Source organism: Scleropages formosus, chromosome 10 (assembly GCF_900964775.1).
Source record: "Scleropages formosus chromosome 10, fSclFor1.1, whole genome shotgun sequence".
Lineage (NCBI taxonomy): Eukaryota > Metazoa > Chordata > Actinopteri > Osteoglossiformes > Osteoglossidae > Scleropages > Scleropages formosus.
The window spans coordinates 30264914-30283430 of NC_041815.1; the positions used below are offsets into that span (position 1 = coordinate 30264914).

Consider the following 18517-nt stretch of genomic DNA (forward strand, 5'->3'; position numbering starts at 1 on the left):
CCTTGGACCCATGTGGCACTGGACTCCCTAGTGGACCTGCCGGTCTCCGAGGGTAAGACAGGGATCCTCTCTCTCATAGATCGTTTCTCCAAGGCCTGCCGACTGGTGCCCCTTCCAAAGTTGCCTACAGCTCTTGAGGTAGTGGAGATCCTGTTTGAACAAGTCTTTAAACTGTACGGACTCCCCGAAGTCATTGTTTCAGATCGGGGGCCCCAGTTCACCTCTCGGGTGTGGAAGGCTTTTTGGGGATGGCTGGGAGTAATGGTCAGCCTTACATCTGGATACCACCCGCAGGCCAACGGCCAAGCAGAACGCCTACAGCAGGATGTAGCAAGGTATCTCCGAGCCTACTGTTCCCAAAGACAGCACCAATGGGCTCGCTACCTGGCCTGGGCAGAGTATGCCCACAACTCTGCACCACATACATCCACAGGTATGTTGCCCTTCCAATGTGTTTTAGGCTACCAGCCTGTCCTTTTCCCTAGAGAAACCTCCCCGTGTCATGTTCAGGCCGTGGAAACTTGGCACAAAGAGAGCGCCCACGTATGGAGGATGGTCCGGTCCCACCTGCTCCGCAGTGCGGAATGCCACAAACGTCAGGCGGACCGGCACCGGCGTACCCTTTCGTTTGTTCGTTTGTACCCGGGCAAAGAGTTTGGCTCTCCACCCGAGATCTTAACCTGAAGGTTCCCTCAAAGAAACTCGGGGCCTGTTACATTGGCCCCTTCAAGATTGTGCGACGAGTCACACCGGTTACTTACCGCCTTCAGTTGCCTCCTGATCTCCGAGTACACCCAATATTCCATGTCTCCCTCCTGAAACCAGTAGGAGTGTCGCTGCATCAGCCGCCAGTCGACACCACACAAACACCTCCGCTACCCCTTGATGGGGATAGTGTCTACGAGGTCCGGGCCCTACTGGACTCTCGCCGACAGAGACGCCGGTTGCAATATCTGGTAGACTGGGAGGGGTACGGCCCAGAGGAACGTTCATGGGTAGCTGCTTTGGATATCTTGGACCCCGATCTGATTGCTGCCTTTCACAGGGACCATCCAGAGTGCCCGGCCCCTCGCCCCCGGGGGCACCCTCCTTCTAGGCCCAGGGCGTCCGGAGCCGCCCGTGGAGGCGGGGGTACTGTCACGTCCCCGGCAGCCTGTACATTGACGACACCTGCTGTTTCCTAATAGGAACGGCAATAAAGGGGGACGCCGAGGAAGCCCACATGCAGAACCTTGTTTTGCCTCCTTTGTTTCCTCCCGAGCCGTGCCACAGTGAACCTCTTCCGATATCGACCTTTGCCTGTACATTCCTGACCTCGTTCTTTGTCTAGTCCTCTGTATTACGTTTGCTGATCGCCTGACCCACGCCTGTCCCTCGACTTTGCTTTTGGATTCCTATTTGGCTTTATTAAACATCTGCACTTGAGTCCGTCCTCGCGAAGCGCAACCATGACAGCTGGTCTGGATGGAATTTCAGGGTGAGTTTTAAAAAGATGCAGTGAGCAACTGGCTGCTGTCTTCACAGACATATTTAACACCTCCTTAAAAAGCTCAATTGTACTCACCTGTTTCAAAAACACCACCATTATCCCTGTTCCTAAGAAAAACAAAGTGAGCTGCCTTAATTACTATCGCCCAGTGGCACTGAGCCCCATTGCAATGGAATGTTTTGAGAGACTGGTGCTGGGATACATTAAAGACACCATCCCTGACACTTTGGACCCACTTTAGTTTGCCTACCGCCACAACAGATCCACTGAAGATGCAATATCACACACCCTTCACACCACTCTGGCTCACCTGGACAATAAAAACTGCCATGCAAGGCTATTATTTGTGGACTATAGCTGGGCATTTAACACTGTCATCCCGACCAAGCTGATCCACAAACTACTAGGACTGGGACTGAGTGCTACATTGTGCAACAGGATCCTGGACTTCCTCACCAACAGACTCCAGTGTGTGCAGAATGGCAGAAATACCTCCTCCCCACTGATCTTCAACACTGGCACTCCACAGGGAAGTGTCCTGAGCCCGGTACTGTATTCCTTGTTCACACATGACTGTGTGGCCAGTCACAGCCCCAACACCATCATAAAGTTTGCTGATGATACCACCATTGTGGGTCTGATCACCAACAACGATGAGAGGGCCTACAGAGAGGAGGTGAGGCTCCTGGGAGAGTGGTGTCAGGACAACAACCTGTCTCTCAATGTCAGTAAAACTAAGGAGCTGTTGATTGACTTCAGGAAACAGGATACAGTTCATGTCGATAGTCTGTGGAGAAGCGTTCAAGAAGAATTTCATGATACTTGAACATGGTACTTGTACCTATGACAATAAACTTGAAACTTAACTGATACCTTTGTTTGAGCTGACTTACACTGCCTTTAGGTTTGTACCCTAAGTGACTGACACTGATTTACCCATTTATACTGTTGCATAGTTTTTACTCTTTCAGTTCAGGGTTAATAGCTTGGTCAGGAGTACCACTGCAGGGGTGCATTTGAACACAGGTTCTCCACATTACAAGGTAACAGGTCTGACCATTACACCACCTAAGAATTCTTCACCGAGAGTGTTAAGTGGACAGATTTGGCTGCAGCCTCGGTGGTCCTCCACATGCAACCACTGAAAAAACTGCATAGCTGGAAAGGTAAAACACAGAAACAGGGTCAGCAGGTGGCGTTGTAGTTAGAGTAACTTGCTACTACGTTTATCAATGTACTTAACCTGAACTAATGCTGTAAAAATTGCCCTGCTGTATAAATGAGTCATCATTGGCATCCATCAGTCTAGAAAGACCATGGAATTGCGCCTTGGTTTTGTCCACTTCACGGTGGTTTGCATCGCCGGCCATGACTGTGAAGGCCCAAACGAGAATGACAGTCCTTGCCACAGTTGCAACAGATGTGCTGGGTGCTGTTCATATGTTCCACTTGAAGCCTGACCTTCCTGCGTCTTTGCCTCTCCTCAGCCTGTAGTCGCAGCTTTTGTTCGCCATGTCCCAGACCTTGATGAAGTTCAAGATAAATGAGTAGATCACTGTAATAAGTTTAACAGGGTTCGTCACTATTCTTTCAGAGAAATGACTAAATGTGCCTGGGATGGTGAAAGGCCTGTGTCCCACAGCAATGGGGAAGAATGGCAGCAGGATCTGGAGATGGTGCCGAAAGCCGAAATAAGCTATAACCCACCTATGGTCATATCCCTAATGCTCCCATCCTGCCCTACACTGTCTTAAGCACATTACCAGTCATACACGAAGTAAGGCACATGTCTGAGGTGCAGAGGGCCTGCACAACTTGAGGCACAGTGGCATGACAGGCCTCAAAAGCCAAGGGACTGTTGGTAAAGATCCAGTCTAGCACTCCGGCCCCCGTGTGTGTGGCGAGCGGACGGAAGCCGGGTGCACTGAGACTCCCTCGTCCACGTCCCGAGGCCCCGAGTCAAAACAGCCATCAGGTCAATTAAAGCGCAACCTGTGTTAAATTGAATTATTCAGGGTTGTTAAACAAATACAGGGTCCCCAGGGTGGGACAGCCAGGAAACGGCACTTTGCACCAAGGTTAACTAATGAGATGTTTACTTTGCGAGAGTGTCAGAAGGATGATTTAATGCCATATTCAAATTGCATCATGTCTGAGGTGCAGAGGGTCTGTGCATATTCTGCTTGGAATTAAGTGGATTTGTGTAAGATTTCTAAAGTATTAATTCAAACTCAAAGTGGTGGTGTGGCCCAGAAAAGTTTAGAAAAGTCTTTTACTTTTCATTAACAAATGTGTTTTTATTTTTGCTTTTGGAATAAATCCATACTTCACAGAACATATAAGTGAGTTTTTTCTCATCGTCATGGTGGCTCCATGATCTCTGTCTAAGTATAACACAAACAAATGTGCTTGCGGTCATGTGTTTCTGACACGCTTTGTGCTGCTTCGGGGATGCTGGTGCAGGCCACCGCTGTCAGGCCCTCTCATTCTCCCACACACACACAGACACACACTGGTGTCCCAGCAGCCAGGTGGACACCGAACACAACTACATGGCTCTCCTCCTGTTGCTGGCTCTCACCTGGCCAACCCTGGACAACAGCTGCCGTGTGCAGGCCTGCTATGAGCCCGACACTCTGTCAACCGTAGGCGTCACCACAGGGGGTAGTTACTGCCTGTTGCGGTCAGTGCAGATGCCATTCTGGAACTACACGACAAAGGCATATGGCAGACGGTGTGCACGGTGAGTGTCATGCTGCACGTGGTTTTCAGAGCTCTTTCCCAAGCTGCTCCTCTCCAGCTCCTTAACTGTGCAGCTCTTCTTACTCATTCCACATTCCAGCATGCTGTCCTGCACTCTATGTTCTAAAAACTGAGCTGGGGGCGAGGGGTTCTGCTGCTGTATTTCTTTCTCGGCTGGTTCTGTCACCGGCTGGAGGATCTGCCTCAGCATCGGGCGCTTTTTCGACCGCAGTGGCATTTGCACGGGGCCTCCTGTGGCTCTAACTGAACACAAGAACAGCTGAATGTTCTGCACATTGTGGTTGCAGTGTCACACGTGGGCCCTGAGAGTGACCGAGAACGACAAACACTCATTGCATTCGTCTCTGTCGGGCATCCACGCGGATCACATACAAACTTGTGTTAAAGACGAGTGTGTAAAACTGTGGAGCCTGTAGCCGCTCATCATAAGCTCTTTGCCAGTGCTGTTTGCAAACGTCTGACACGAAGAAAGGTTCCTCTCAAAGTGTCTCCACATCCTAGATTTCGCTGCCAAGGACAAAGAGGCTCAATTTACAGTGTTTTTACCACCTGCTTTTCTCTGTTTGACCATCGCTAGCAGACTGGAGCCCCCGGCAGAGTCGCAGGCCTGGACAGGCTGTCTGGACACTAGAGGAAGACCGGCCAATGTCAGCGAGTGCGGATGGCCCTGTGGCTGCCCTGCAGGGGCTGTGAGAGGGGTGGGACCCAGGTGTGCCAGCTGCCACGTCAGACACATGTGTATCAGGACCAACCTGCTCACGGCCCTCGGTCTGTACCACATGCTCGGGGCACAGCTCGTCGTGAAGCAGGCGAGGCACCCCCTCAGCCACAAACACAGGCATTTCAGTCATACTTTGAGCTAGTTTGAACAAATATTCAATTTTCATTTACTTCTCTTTTTTTCAGATTGTTTAAATGGCCGGAAGGTGCTGAGAAGCGACTTCCAGAGAACAGCCAGCATGATGTGTACGAATTCGCACTTACGGTGTTGTGTGATGAGTCTTTTTCCTCTATGGAAAACACAAGGACTTTTATGTTCTGTTAAAAACCAAGACAGTACGAGTGGGTGTGTGTGTGTGTCTCTATATACATATTTACTGAGGTAATGTAGTGGTTACCGTTGCCACCTTTGCAGTCAAACGACCCCCTTTGACTACAGCGCGTGGTACGCTTAAGGAAAGTACTTGCCTTGAATTGATACAGTAAAATTCACCCAGCTGTGTAAATCGGTAAATCATTATACGTAGCTTAACATCGTGAAGTCTTAGAGAAAAATGTTGGAAAAAAAAATATACATTATAAAGTTTCATTCATTCAAATATGATTAGTCAGCCTGAGATGTGGCCTGAAAATAAATTCTATAAAAAATAAGACTGGGTAAGTTTGTGTCATTTGTAATGTAGAAAACCACACTTAAATTTACTTGTGTTAATAAACTCAGTACACATTGCAGTATTGACATAGCTGCGCAGTAGTTTCTTCAGAATGATGTATAAACCCATTCCTTACATAACACGATAAAATTGCTCTGAAAAATTTCCCCACTACGTGAATTCCCATTGTGAGGTGATAAAATTACCGTTACTGCCATTACTCCTTACAGGAAAACAAAGTAATTGGTTGCTAGATAAAGAATAGATCCTAAAATGAACTAAAACAGCAAAAATAAGGTATTTTTATGCATAACAATAACATACACAAAAAAATTATTTCTAGCTTGTCTTTCACTGTTCACTGTTTTCATTCATACATTGATTATGAATAACTGCTTACTAATAACCAGAGATGCCAAAGCTGAGATGCATAGGGCATGAGACAAGAGTACAACCTCGACAGAGACATTGTGATAATTTGTCTCCCAGGTGTTCGTGATATAAAGAACATTCACAAGATCACTGCCCGTGTCTTTCACTCCGCAAAGCACAGACACAACACTGTTAGAGGCTGTGACTGTTTGATCCCGTCTGCTGCTACAGTGCCGTTTATCAAGGCATCTCGGACTGAGACAGTAAAAATCACGCCGCTGTATAAAGAGTTAAATCAGGGTAAGTAATTGAACATTTAGTCCAAGGGCTGTACTGTACCTAACCCTACTCCTAAGCCTAGGTGTTGTGCACACGTCTGTTGGGAAGTGTCTCCTGTACCCGCTGCGGGTGCCGTGTGATTGGCTCAAGTCAATGTGTTGTGTCCCTGTAGCGTATAAAAGTCCCGTTTCCAGATTTGCCCAGTTTGGTAGCAGCCCACTGAGCAGGGTGGGTGCCATGCTGCTGTGTGCAGCAGTGGTTCTCTGTGCTCTAGGAGCCATGGGAGAAGAGCCTCTGTGCCGAATACTGGGGAACCCAGAGACCCCCCAGCTTTCCAAGGACGGGGACATCCGTATTGGAGGAGTTTTCTCCATTCACCGCACAATTAGGCTACCTGTGCTCTCATTCAGAAACAAGCTGCCACCTCCAGCCTGCTCCAGGTGTGTTTCTGCTCAGGTGTGCTTCTTTGCCCTCTGAGCCACTCTGTCTTTTCTGTAGAGAGACATAACAGCCTTCTGTCAAGGTGGCAGGAAAGTGTCACTGAATCTGTGTTTGGCAAATTTGTTGAGGCAGCTGTAGCGCCTAGACTGGGGTCGACCACAGTCAATGACAGCCATTATGTATAACTAATGCCTAGAAATGATTTCATAGCGATGCACTGGATTTTTATGTCACACAAATTTTTCAATGCAAAAATATGTATGAATAATGATACACAACTCCAGGTAATAGGCAACGTGGTAATGAATGCATTGTTTATATTTGAATGGTCAAATTGTCCACAAAAAACAAAGGTCTGGAACCACAAAGTAAAGGCAAATCCTTTAAATTCTCCAGTTCCACAAATTAACCAGGACCTTTTCTGTATTTAACAGCATAGACCTGAGAGAATTTCGGTATGCACAGGCTATGATCTTTGCCATTGAGGAAATAAACAACAGTAACAGCTTGCTCCCAAATGTGACCTTGGGTTATGAGATCTATGACAGCTGCACCTCCACAGTGGGTGCTATGCGGGCTGCCATGGCGCTTGTGAATGGCCAGGACCAGACGGCACACAGCGGATGCGCAGGCAAACCAGTGGTGCATGCCATTGTAGGGGAATCGGAGTCCTCTTCGACTATCGTCATAGCAAGGACCACCGGGACATTTCACATTCCAATTGTAACGTCTCTCTTTTTTGCACATTAACCACACTGTAAAGTATTTAACAAGGAAAACATTTGACTAAAATACTGTATTTTTTTGTTGCAGATCAGCCACTTTGCCACGTGTGCATGTCTGAGCAACAAAAATGAGTTCCCCACCTTTTTCAGGACCATTCCCAGTGACTACTACCAGAGCAGAGCACTGGCCCAGATGGTCAAACACTTTGGCTGGACCTGGGTTGGCACTGTCAGAAGCGACAATGACTATGGCAACAATGGAATGAGTGTGTTTGAGGAGGCTGCCAAAGATGAAGGTGTGTGCATTGAGTACTCAGAGGCCATATTAAGAAACTATCCCCAACAGAGGATTACAAAGGTTGTTGAAGTTATTAAAAGGTCCACTTCAAAGGTAATTATAGCATTTTCTTCCCAAAGAGATATGGAAGTTTTGCTGGAGGAGATCCTACTTCAAAATGTGACAGGTCTCCAGTGGGTCGCCTGTGACTCCTGGATCACAGCTCGATATCTGGCCATTCCCAGAATCTCTGCTGTTATCAGCAGTGTCATCGGTTTCACCATTCCAAAGTCCACAGTACCTGGTCTCAGTGAATTCCTGGTGAAGGTCCATCCATCTAAAAGTCCACAAAACGCCCTTTTGAAAGAATTCTGGGAAGCTTCCTTTGCGTGCATGTTCTCCCAGAGGAATGAAACAACAGATGTGAAGCTTTGCTCAGGCAAGGAGAAGCTGGCAGAGCTGAGTAACGAGTACACTGACTTTTCAGAGCTGATGTCCAGCAATGTCTACAAAGCTGTGTATGCTGTAGCACACGCCCTTCATGAGCTGCTGACATGCAAACAGGGCAAAGGGCACACATTAAATGAGTCGTGTGTAGACAAGGCAAACATTCAAGGGGCTCAGGTGTGCATCAGTTGCTGAAATTTTAGAATGTAACTTTTAGACCAATAAAAAGGAAACTGTCGCTTCCCTATTACTAATGCCACTGTTTCCTTACGTAGGTGGTAAAATATTTGCATGAGGTCAATTTTACAACACACACTGGTGAACGTGTGTATTTCGACCTTAATGGAGATCCAACAGCCCGATATGAACTGGTGAACTGGCAGAAGGGGGAAGATGGAGAAATAAAGTTTGTCACAATAGGTTATTATGATGCATCTCTGCCAGCTGGAAAGCAATTTACCATGAACGACAACAATATTTTCTGGGCCGGAGATCCGTTCACGGTAGGTAGAGCATGCTGGGTTCCAGAACTATTTCGATTTTTTCGATTTCGGTCTTTCCGGCTCTCTACTTCAGTGAGAATGCCGAGGTTCTGTTGTGTGTTTGAAGGTAAATGTGCTTGAGGAGCACAACTGGGTCTGAGGGTCAATTTGAAAACAGTCATGCTCAATGTCATTCTGCTTTGCACAGTGATCACCTGGACAGTCCTTGTGTATTTTGGTATTCATTAATCATTTCATTTTTGCATGTCCCTGTGTTTTTTGTATTTGCTTCCTCTGTTACAGAGGCAACTTTCTTGAAAGCTATGGTACAAAAAATTAGCTGAAGTTAGCAGAACTGTCAGTGAATAAAGATGAGAGTGAGTGATTTACTGCTGTAAAAAGATGAGAGTGAGTGAATGAGTGGCAAACTGAAACTTGCTTGGCCAGCTGAAACTTGTGCTCTTTCTCAGAAGCCCAAGTCCGTCTGCAGTGAAAGCTGCCAACCGGGTACTAGCCAGGCTGTGATTCGAGGCAAACCTATATGCTGCTTCTCCTGTATTCCATGTGCTGCTGGGGAGATCAGCAATGTAACAGGTAGAACTTTCTCTAGCAGTAATAACAGTCTCACCATCTCCATATACCCTGCCTTACTTCTAACAAAGCTGAATGTGACAAAAAAAGGAGACCCGATTGCTGGATGCATGTCTACTGGAATGATCAATAAATGTGCAAAATTAATAGAGAAACAAACAAAAAGCTGCAGCTTTTGTGAATCATAAAGTAATAGAAGTGCAGAAAAATACTCTGATTGTGTGTTTTGTTTCAGATTCAACTAAGTGCATCAAATGTCCGCTGGAATATTGGTCAAATGAAGACAGAACCGAGTGCATACTCAAGAAGGTTGAGTTTCTCACCTTTGGAGAAACCATGGGCAAAATGCTAACAGCCATCTCTGTGATAGGAGCGAGTTTAACAGCAGCAACTGGATTAATATTCTTTCACTTCATGGAAACACCAATTGTGAAAGCCAACAACTCAGAGCTGAGCTTCCTGCTGCTCTTCTCGCTCATTCTGTGTTTCCTTTGCTCTCTCACTTTCATCGGCCGGCCCTCTCAGTGGTCCTGCATGCTGCGTCACACAGTGTTCGGGGTCACCTTCGCTATGTGTATGTCTTGTGTCCTGGCGAAGACAATAGTGGTAGTAAATGCCTTTAAAGCATCTGTCCCTGGAAGCAATGTTCTCCAGTGCTCTGCCCCCTTACAGAGACTCAGTGTACTCTGCTGTACTCTCATTCAAGTTGTAATATGTGCATTGTGGGTGTCACTTGCCCCACCAGTTCCAAACAGAAACACTGCATACTCAACTGACAAGGTCATTCTCGAGTGTGACGTAGGCTCAGCCGTGGGCTTCTGGGCTGTGTTGGGCTACATTGGCCTCCTCTCTCTCATGTGCTTTGTACTGGCTTTCCTGGCCAGGAAGCTGCCCGACAACTTCAACGAAGCCAAATTCATCACATTCAGCATGCTCATATTCTGTGCGGTGTGGATCACCTTTATCCCGGCCTATGTCAGCTCACCGGGCAAGTTCACTGTAGCTGTTGAGATCTTTGCCATTTTGGCTTCCAGTTATGGTTTGCTGTTCTGCATTTTTTTGCCTAAATGTTACATAATATTATTTAAACCTGAAAAAAATACTAGGAGGCATATAATGGGTAAAATGCATGCTAAATCCCACTAACTACCTGTTTTTATTAGTTATGAAGACCTTTCTGCAAAAAGGTTTAATCTTGATCATGAATAAGCCAATCCTTACATATGTACAAAACAGAGGACTGTTGTAGAACCACATTGGTGTGGATGTTTTTCGTTCTGTTAATAGAACTAAGGCATAAAATAATCTCAGACGTAAATATAAGTTTGAAAAATATTAAAAGGAAATGTGATGTGACGAGTGAATCATAAGTTGTGTTTTACCCATTAGACATGTTAAAAGTGTTCTTTTGTTATGGACATGAAATGTTTTTAAGTATAAGAAAAAAATAAAAACGCTGCTTTTTACCATAGACTTTGATATGACATATTGTCGTTTTTGTGGTGTGTTCTGTTTATTTTCTTTCGTTGTACTTTGCATTTGTCAACACAATACAGAAAGATGATAATCAAATATTTTCAGGAGAATGAAAAGATCACAAAGTCAATTACTGGTCTGAGTGAAAGTACAACCCCAATTCCAAAAAAGTTGGGCCAGTATGGAAAGTGCTGATAAAAACCAAAAGAAGTGATTTGTAAGTTTACTTTGACTTCTATTGAAACAAAAATAGTATTGACAAGGTATTTGATGTTTTACCTAATCAGCTCTATTATTTTTGAAGATATACACACACACACACACAGTCAGAACCACTTGTCCCATACGGGGTGACGGGGAACCGGAGCCTACCCGGTAACACAGGACATAAGGCCGGAGGGGGAGGGGACACACCCAGGACGGGACGCCAGTCCGTCGCAAGGCACCCCAAGCGGGACTCAAACCGCAGACCCACTGAAGAGCAGGACCCGGTCCAACCCACTGAGCCACCACGCCCCCTATGAAGATACACATTTAGTCTGAAACTGATCCCTGCAACATATTCCAAAAAAGTTGGAATACACACACACACACACACACACACACACACACACACACACACACACACACGCATTTTCAGAACCGCTTGTCCCTTACGGGGTCACGGGGAACCGGAGCCTACCCGGTAACACAGGGCGTAAGGCCGGAGGGGGAGGGGACACACCCAGGACGGGACGCCAGTCCGTCGCAAGGCACCCCAAGCGGGACTCAAACTGCAGACCCATTGAAGAGCAGGACCCGGTCCAACCCACTGAGCCACCACGCCCCCTATGAAGATACACATTTAGTCTGAAACTGATCCCTGCAACATATTCCAAAAAAGTTGGAATAGTCAAGTCTTTTCCACTGTGCAACATCACCATGTCTTTTAATAACACATCATTTGGGCAATGAAGACACCAGTTGGTTAAGTTTTGCAAGCGGAATTTCCCCCCATTCATCCATTATGCAGGAATTCAGCTGCACAATTGTATGGGGCCTTTGCTACTGTATTACGCGCTTCATTATGAGCCACACATTCTGAGACAGTTCAGGACTGCAGGCAGGCCAATCTAATACCTGTACTTTCTGCTTATGCAGCCATGCACTTGTAATCCAGGCAGAATGCAGTTTGCCGTCATCCTGCTGGAGAATGCAGGGATGTCCCTGGACAAGACGACATCTGGATGGCAGCCTATGTTGCTCCAAAATTTGTACATATCTTTCGACATTAATGGTGCCCTCATGGATATGCAAGTTGCCCATGTCATGGGCACTGACACACCCCCATACCATAACAGGTGCTGGCTTTTGGACCGGATGCTGAGAACAGCTTGGATGGTCCTTTTCCTCTTTGGCTCAAAGAACACAATGGCTGTTTTTTCCAAAAACTATTTGAAATCTTGCCTTGTTGGGCTGCTTTGTCACCTGCTCTGAAGGCAGAGTCAAAAAGAAGGTGTCACATTGTGACCCTCGTGAGACTAGTTTCCCGGTGCTCCAAGAAAAACCAGGTTGCGTTTAGCCAGCCAGGTGTACCCCAGGATGTTATCCAGGAATTTAATGAGGTAGAAGGACACTGAAGGACATACTTGCAGCTGCAACAGCTCTGTGCAGCTTTTCTTTATACCTGTCCCTAGTGGTTGCCTGTGCAGCTTGCTAACCTGCAGCATTGTGTCACACCCAGGAAAGGGAATACTGTGCAAAGGTATAATCAATGAAGCTGCTTGCAGCCCCTGAGTCGAAGAACGCCTGAGCCAAAACCTGGTTCCACCCCATGACATGGCAACGAGCACAAAGCGCTGTGAGGCAGGCCGAGGGAGGTCACTCACCTATAAAGGAGGACCGGAGTTTGATTGTGCTGGACCCACCGCTTGGAAGTGAACTGCACTCCCGCAGTACAGACAGAGGCCCTCATGGATCTGCCACTGTCTTTCTTCCAGGATCAGGCATTCTCTTCCTAATGGCAGGGGCTTTAGCGCCTCAAAGAAAGATCCAGACAGGGAGAGTGCGTGGCAGGAACGTTGTGTACGCTCTCTCATGAGGTTATCAATCGTGATGGTGTTCTCCGCAAATTCATCGAAAGTTCAGTTCTCCTCCGATACGCAAATTCAACGCATGGGTGTGGCCAGCTGGGGGTCCTCCGTGGGGACTGACATGGAGGTGATGGCTGATGACGCGGGAGGTGGCACGGCAGACGTGGATGTGCCATTTGCTGCTGTGGCCCCATCCTGATGCAGGTTACACAGTATCTCCTGCATGGCCTTGGACAAGCACTGAAGGGTTTGCTCCTGAGAACCCAGCAAAACCCCCTGGTGATGTTGGTGTATCAAAGTTTCTCAGTCTCTGCTGGGTCTATGTAAGAGGTGGAATCTTCTGTCAGGGATATGAGTCCAGGAGACTGCAGGTAGGACCCAAAGTGCGGGATTGTTTTATTCATTTTCTGAAGGGTGAGGCAATACTCGTGGTTGGGGATGGGCATGTGTCAATGAATCGATGTGCGAACGTTGTACTAAAGGATGAGCCGAGGTATTGGTCGAAGGACGAAGCCTCAGTTGAGGTCAGACCGTCAGGACTTCGAGTGAGGAGATGGGACCAGGGTAACAAGGGAGGAACACAAGGTGAAGGACAACAGATGCAGATAACAAATGCAGAGGGGATGGTTGTCTCAGGGAGATTCCACAACCTGGTTGGGGTAGTGTGGCTTTTTATATTCAGTTCCATTGATGCCTGCCAGGTACAATAGGCTGCAGTGTGGTCAGGGGCATGACATGCTGAATGTGGTCATCCATTCTTTTTAACCACTTGTCCTTTAGGGCCGCGGTGGCAATAGGGAGAGCAGAGAAGCTCGGACATCCCTATCCCACACAACTTCCTCCAGCTCACCCTGGGGGATCCCCAGCCGCTCCCAAGCCAACTGGGAGATGTAATCTCTCTAGTAGGTCCTGGGCTGACTTTGGGGTCTCGTCCCAGTTGGCCGTGCCTGCTATACTTCCAACGGGAGGCGCTCTCACATCCTTACCAGATGCCCAAACACCTCAACTGGATCCTCTCAATGTGTAGTAGTAGCGACTCTACTCTGAGCTCCTCCTGGATGGCCAAACTCCTAATCTTATCACTAAGAGTGAGTCCCACCACCCTGCGATGTAAACTCATTTCAGCCACTTGTATCCGTGATCTTATCCTTTCGGTCGTGAACACTGTATGCAAATGTTTGTGTACCTTCTAAAAAAAAAAAATTGAAGGAAGGTCATCAGGATTCATCTGTCCTGCATTTTATGCACCTACTTGAGCGATGAACATCGGTGGATCAAGTGGAAAGCAACAAACTAGGTTTACTTAAGAATCACTTCTGCAGCTATGTATCTTTCTCTTAATGTAATGCACAAATGGTATTTTTACTGAGGGGGGTGCGGTGGCGCAGTGGGTTGAACCACAATCCTGCTCTCCGGTGGGTCTGGGGTTTGAGTCCCGCTTGGGGTGCCTTGCGACGGACTGGCGTCCCGTCCTGGGTGTGTCCCCTCCCCCTCCGGCCTTACGCCCTGTGTTACCGGGTAGGCTCCGGTTCCCCGTGACCCTGTATGGGACAAGTGGTCCTGTGTGTGTGTATATTTTTACTGAGATGTACGTCGCTTTGGAGAAAAGCATCTGCTAAATTAATAAATGTAAATGTAAATGTAACCTTGCCTAAGAAGTTATAAAAAGGATGACCAAATATTCCAAAGCTCATTACAGTTATAATGCAAGTGAAACATTAACTTTTCTAGTGGATTCAAGTTAGACACCTGAGTCATCGACATATTTGTTGCGGAAACTTTAGCTGTGGTTCATAGCAGAAGGACACATGTTCCACCCTGGACAGGACACGCATCCATCAAAGGGGAATGTCATACATAGTAACTCAAACACACTGCAAGCAATTTAGAGCCACCAATGCAACTGAAACATGTCTACGGCCTGTTGGAGAAAACCCAACATGAACATGGGGAGAACATGCTGATTCCACACAGTGAGGTCATGATATTGAGCAAAGATGGTAATGCAGCCATACCTAAAAAGTTCCACAAAGGGTGACCAGATATTCCAGAACTCGTTACAGTTGTGACGGAAGTGAAACATTAACTTTTCTAGTGGAATAAACTTAGACACTTGAGTCATCGACATATTTGTTGCGGAAACTTTAGGTGTGGTTCAGAGGAGAAGGGCACATGTTCTTGCCAAATGTACAAAAATATACAACTTAGGATAAGCTCTGGTTTTCCACACATTCTTCTTTCTCAGATACAGAATTTGGGTTATGATTTACCATATGATATATAAATGAAAGAGGAAAAAAGGTGTAGTATTGCATTTCCCTCACAGAAGCATGCAGCCGGTGCGTGGCGACGTGCTGATTGCTGATCCTCGCAGACTTGTTAGTTTAGTGTATATTGTTTTGTTTGTGTCACTATCCTTCCAGCCAGTTTACTCTCTTATTACTTATGATCACCAAACACTTCTGCAAATACGTAAAACAGTGCGATTAGACGCAATTGTTAGCGTTAGAGAGCGGAACTCGCTGCCTCGGCTCTGCCGCGAACAGCATGACCGTGTCCCACCAGGGACCACTCAGACAACACAAGCTCGGGAAAAGGGGCCCCAGGGCTGACGTACAGGTGAGAACAAAACGCCGCGGGTTACGACCTTCGATGCCCAGTATTTTACTGTCCAATGTTCAGTCTCTGGACAATAAAGTGGACGATCTCAGAGGACGACTTAAATTCCGAAGAGACCTACGGAACTGCTGTGTTTTCTGCTTTACGGAGATGTGGCTCACCGCCAGCATGCCGGACCACGTGGTCCAGCCCAAGGGCTTCTCAATCAACGCACGGATCGGAATGATTCCTCGGGGAAAAAAAGAGGAGGGGCATATGCTTTCTTATTAACTACACATGGTGTATGAATGTGGAAGTGATTTCACAGAACTGCACTCCGGACCTTGAATACCTTCTGATCAAATGCCGACCATTCTACCTGCCCAGGGAGTTCTTGGCTGTGCTCGTGGTCACAGTTTACATCCCACCCCAAGGGAACACACACACAATGCTGAGAACGAACTGTACCACGTTGTCACTAAGTACGAGAACAAGCACCCAGACAGCCTGTTCATTATCTCTGGGGACTTTAACCAAATCGACTTCAGGAATGTATACCCAAAGTACCACAAGCACATCTCCTGGATTACCGCGGAAATCTGAAATAAGATCCGTGAGTGAACCTCTGCGTTTCAGTCCAGAAACACGAAAGCATACAAGAAGAATAAGTATGAGCTCTGCAAAGCCATCGCCAGCACGAAACGGGAGTACAGCAGGAAGGTGGAATCAGAGTTTAACTGCACTCAAGACGCACGTAGGTTGTGGCAGGGAATCCAAACTTTAACAGATTATAAACCACAGACACAGACACAGACAGGTGCCGCTGTGTCTCTCCCTGACGAACTGAACATGTTTTATGGCCGTTTCGAGCTCGCGAACAAAGACCCCCTGGTGAGAGTTCCCACAGTCCTGTGTGACTCCAGTCTCAGCGTCTCTGTGGCACATGTGAGAAAAACTTTTAGCTGAGTCAACATCCGCAAAGCTGCTGGTGTCACGTCCCCGGCAGCCGGCACATCAGCGACACCTGCTGTTTCCTAATAGGGACAGCAATAAAGAGGGACGCCGAGGAAGCCCAGATGCGGAACCTTGCTTTGCCTCCTTTGTTTCCTCCCGAGCCGTGCCACAGTGAACCTCTTCCGATATCGACCTTTGCCTGTACATTCCTGACCTCGTTCTTTGTCTAGTCCTCTGTATTACGTTTGCTGATCGCCTGACCCACACCTGTCCCTCGACTTTGCTTTGGATTCTGATTTGGCTTAATTAAACATCTGTTTATGAAACTCTGCACTTGAGTCCGTCCTCGCGAAGTGCAACCGTAACAGAAGGTTCTGCCTGCTACCAGGACTCAGCGGAGTATGCTCAAATGTGTACGGCGCTCGCCACGCAAGGCGACATTTTGGGAGCGCAAGACCACTCACTGCAGCGCCTGCAAAAGATGGTAGACGGATTGATCCAGACTCTCCTAGCAGGAGGTATTATCCAACCCACCACCCAGACGGCACCCGCAACTCCTGCTGAGCCTGCCCCGCCTACACCACCAGAGGCATCCGGTACGGTCACACGGATCGCTGCCCCAGAGATGTATGACGGTTCTCCCGATCAATGTCAAGATTTTCTGGTGCAGTGTGAGTTGGTCTTTGAGTGTTCTCCTCACATGTATCAGACTGACGCATCCAAGATCGCTTTTGTCCTGTCCTTGCTGTCCGGCCTGGGCGTGGGCGGCCGCTGAGTGGCGCACCCGCCAAAGAACCGCCTACACTGTTTTCTGCAAGAAGTTTGAAGCGATTTATGACCACCCTCACGCTGGGCGCGCGGCGGGTAATCGTCTCATGCGTCTCACCCAGGGAGATAGAAGCGTGGCTGAGTACGCTCTTGAGTTCAGACCCCTCGTGGCCAAGAGTGGATGGAACTCTCCTGCCCTCCTCACCTGTTTCTGCAAAGGGCTGAACCCCCGGATCCAGGAAGAGCTCACGTATGGGGTGAGGATGGGGACTTCGACCGGTTTTGTGGAGACCGCCATCGCCATTGACAACCTTGGCAGGAGCCGACAGCCCCGGGGAGACCAGACCATCCACCCGGGGTCCGGCCCAGAGGAGGAACCCGAGCCCATGCAGATAGGACCGGGTCAGCTTAGGACAGAAGAAAGAAGACGGTGCTTGGTGGGGAAACTGTGTCTCTATTGCGGGTCCCAGGAGCATCTCCATGCCGCATGCCCGGCGCGACCACCCCAAGGGACCTCCAAAGACGCGAAGGTGAGTCCGGGGGAGCACCGGGGACAGTTGCGGTTGCCAGTGAGTATTGCCGGGGGAAGCCGGGTGCAGGCAAGTGCCCTCATTGATTCAAAAGCAGTGAGCTGTTTTATGGACTGGGGCTTTGCCAGAGCACACCATGTCCCTCTTAAGACCTGTGAGGTCACCCTGAGAGTGAAAGCCCTTGATGGTCAACCCTTGGGGACAGGGGTAGTTGATAACAGAACCGTACCTCTCCTGCTTGAGACAGGAGCCTGTCACCACAAGAAACTTACCTTCTTTCTGCTCCGAGCTCCAGACACCCCGATTATTCTAGGTTACCCCTGGTTGACACGTCACGATCCAGTCTTCAAATGGAGCACCAATGAGCTGGTTTCATGGGGAGAGTCCTGTCGTTCGTCTTGCCTCACCCTTCCTTGTCGGGCCACGTCAGTGGAGGGGGTAGAGGGCCTTACCCAGCCGGTCATACCCCCTGACTATGAGGATCTACGAGAAGTCTTCAGTAAGGCCCGTGCCGCTGAACTGCCTCCTCACTGGTCCTGGGACTGTGCCATTGACCTCTTACCAGGTACCACGCTACCTCGGGGTCGGGTGTATCCCCTGTCATTGCCGGAACAATGGGCTATGCAGGAGTACATCAGGGAGGCCCTTGAGGCCGGCCTGATCCGTCCTTCAACATCACCTGCGGCAGCAGGGTTTTTCTTTATCAGTAAGAAGGACGGGGGACTAAGGCCGTGCATAGATTACCGGGGGTTTAATGCCATAACAGTCAAATACCCACACCCTTTGCCGTTGATCACGTCAGCCTTGGAAAGTATTCATGGTTCGACCTGGTTTACTAAATTAGACCTCCGCAGCACGTATAACCTTATTCGGATCCATG

At 48.1% G+C, this 18517-nt stretch overlaps 1 protein-coding gene across 1 annotated transcript; it reads left to right on the plus strand.

Moving 5' to 3' along the window:
• Positions 1-6570: 6570 nt before the first annotated feature.
• On the plus strand, positions 6571-10385 carry LOC114911656 (extracellular calcium-sensing receptor-like). Its single transcript, XM_029255721.1, has 6 exons — positions 6571-6716; positions 7152-7440; positions 7531-8313; positions 8442-8669; positions 9119-9242; positions 9475-10385. The coding sequence occupies exons 2-6, from the start codon at positions 7186-7188 to the stop codon at positions 10383-10385; spliced, it is 2301 nt and encodes a 766-aa protein (XP_029111554.1). The 5' UTR covers positions 6571-6716; positions 7152-7185.
• The last annotated feature ends 8132 nt before the right edge of the window (positions 10386-18517 follow it).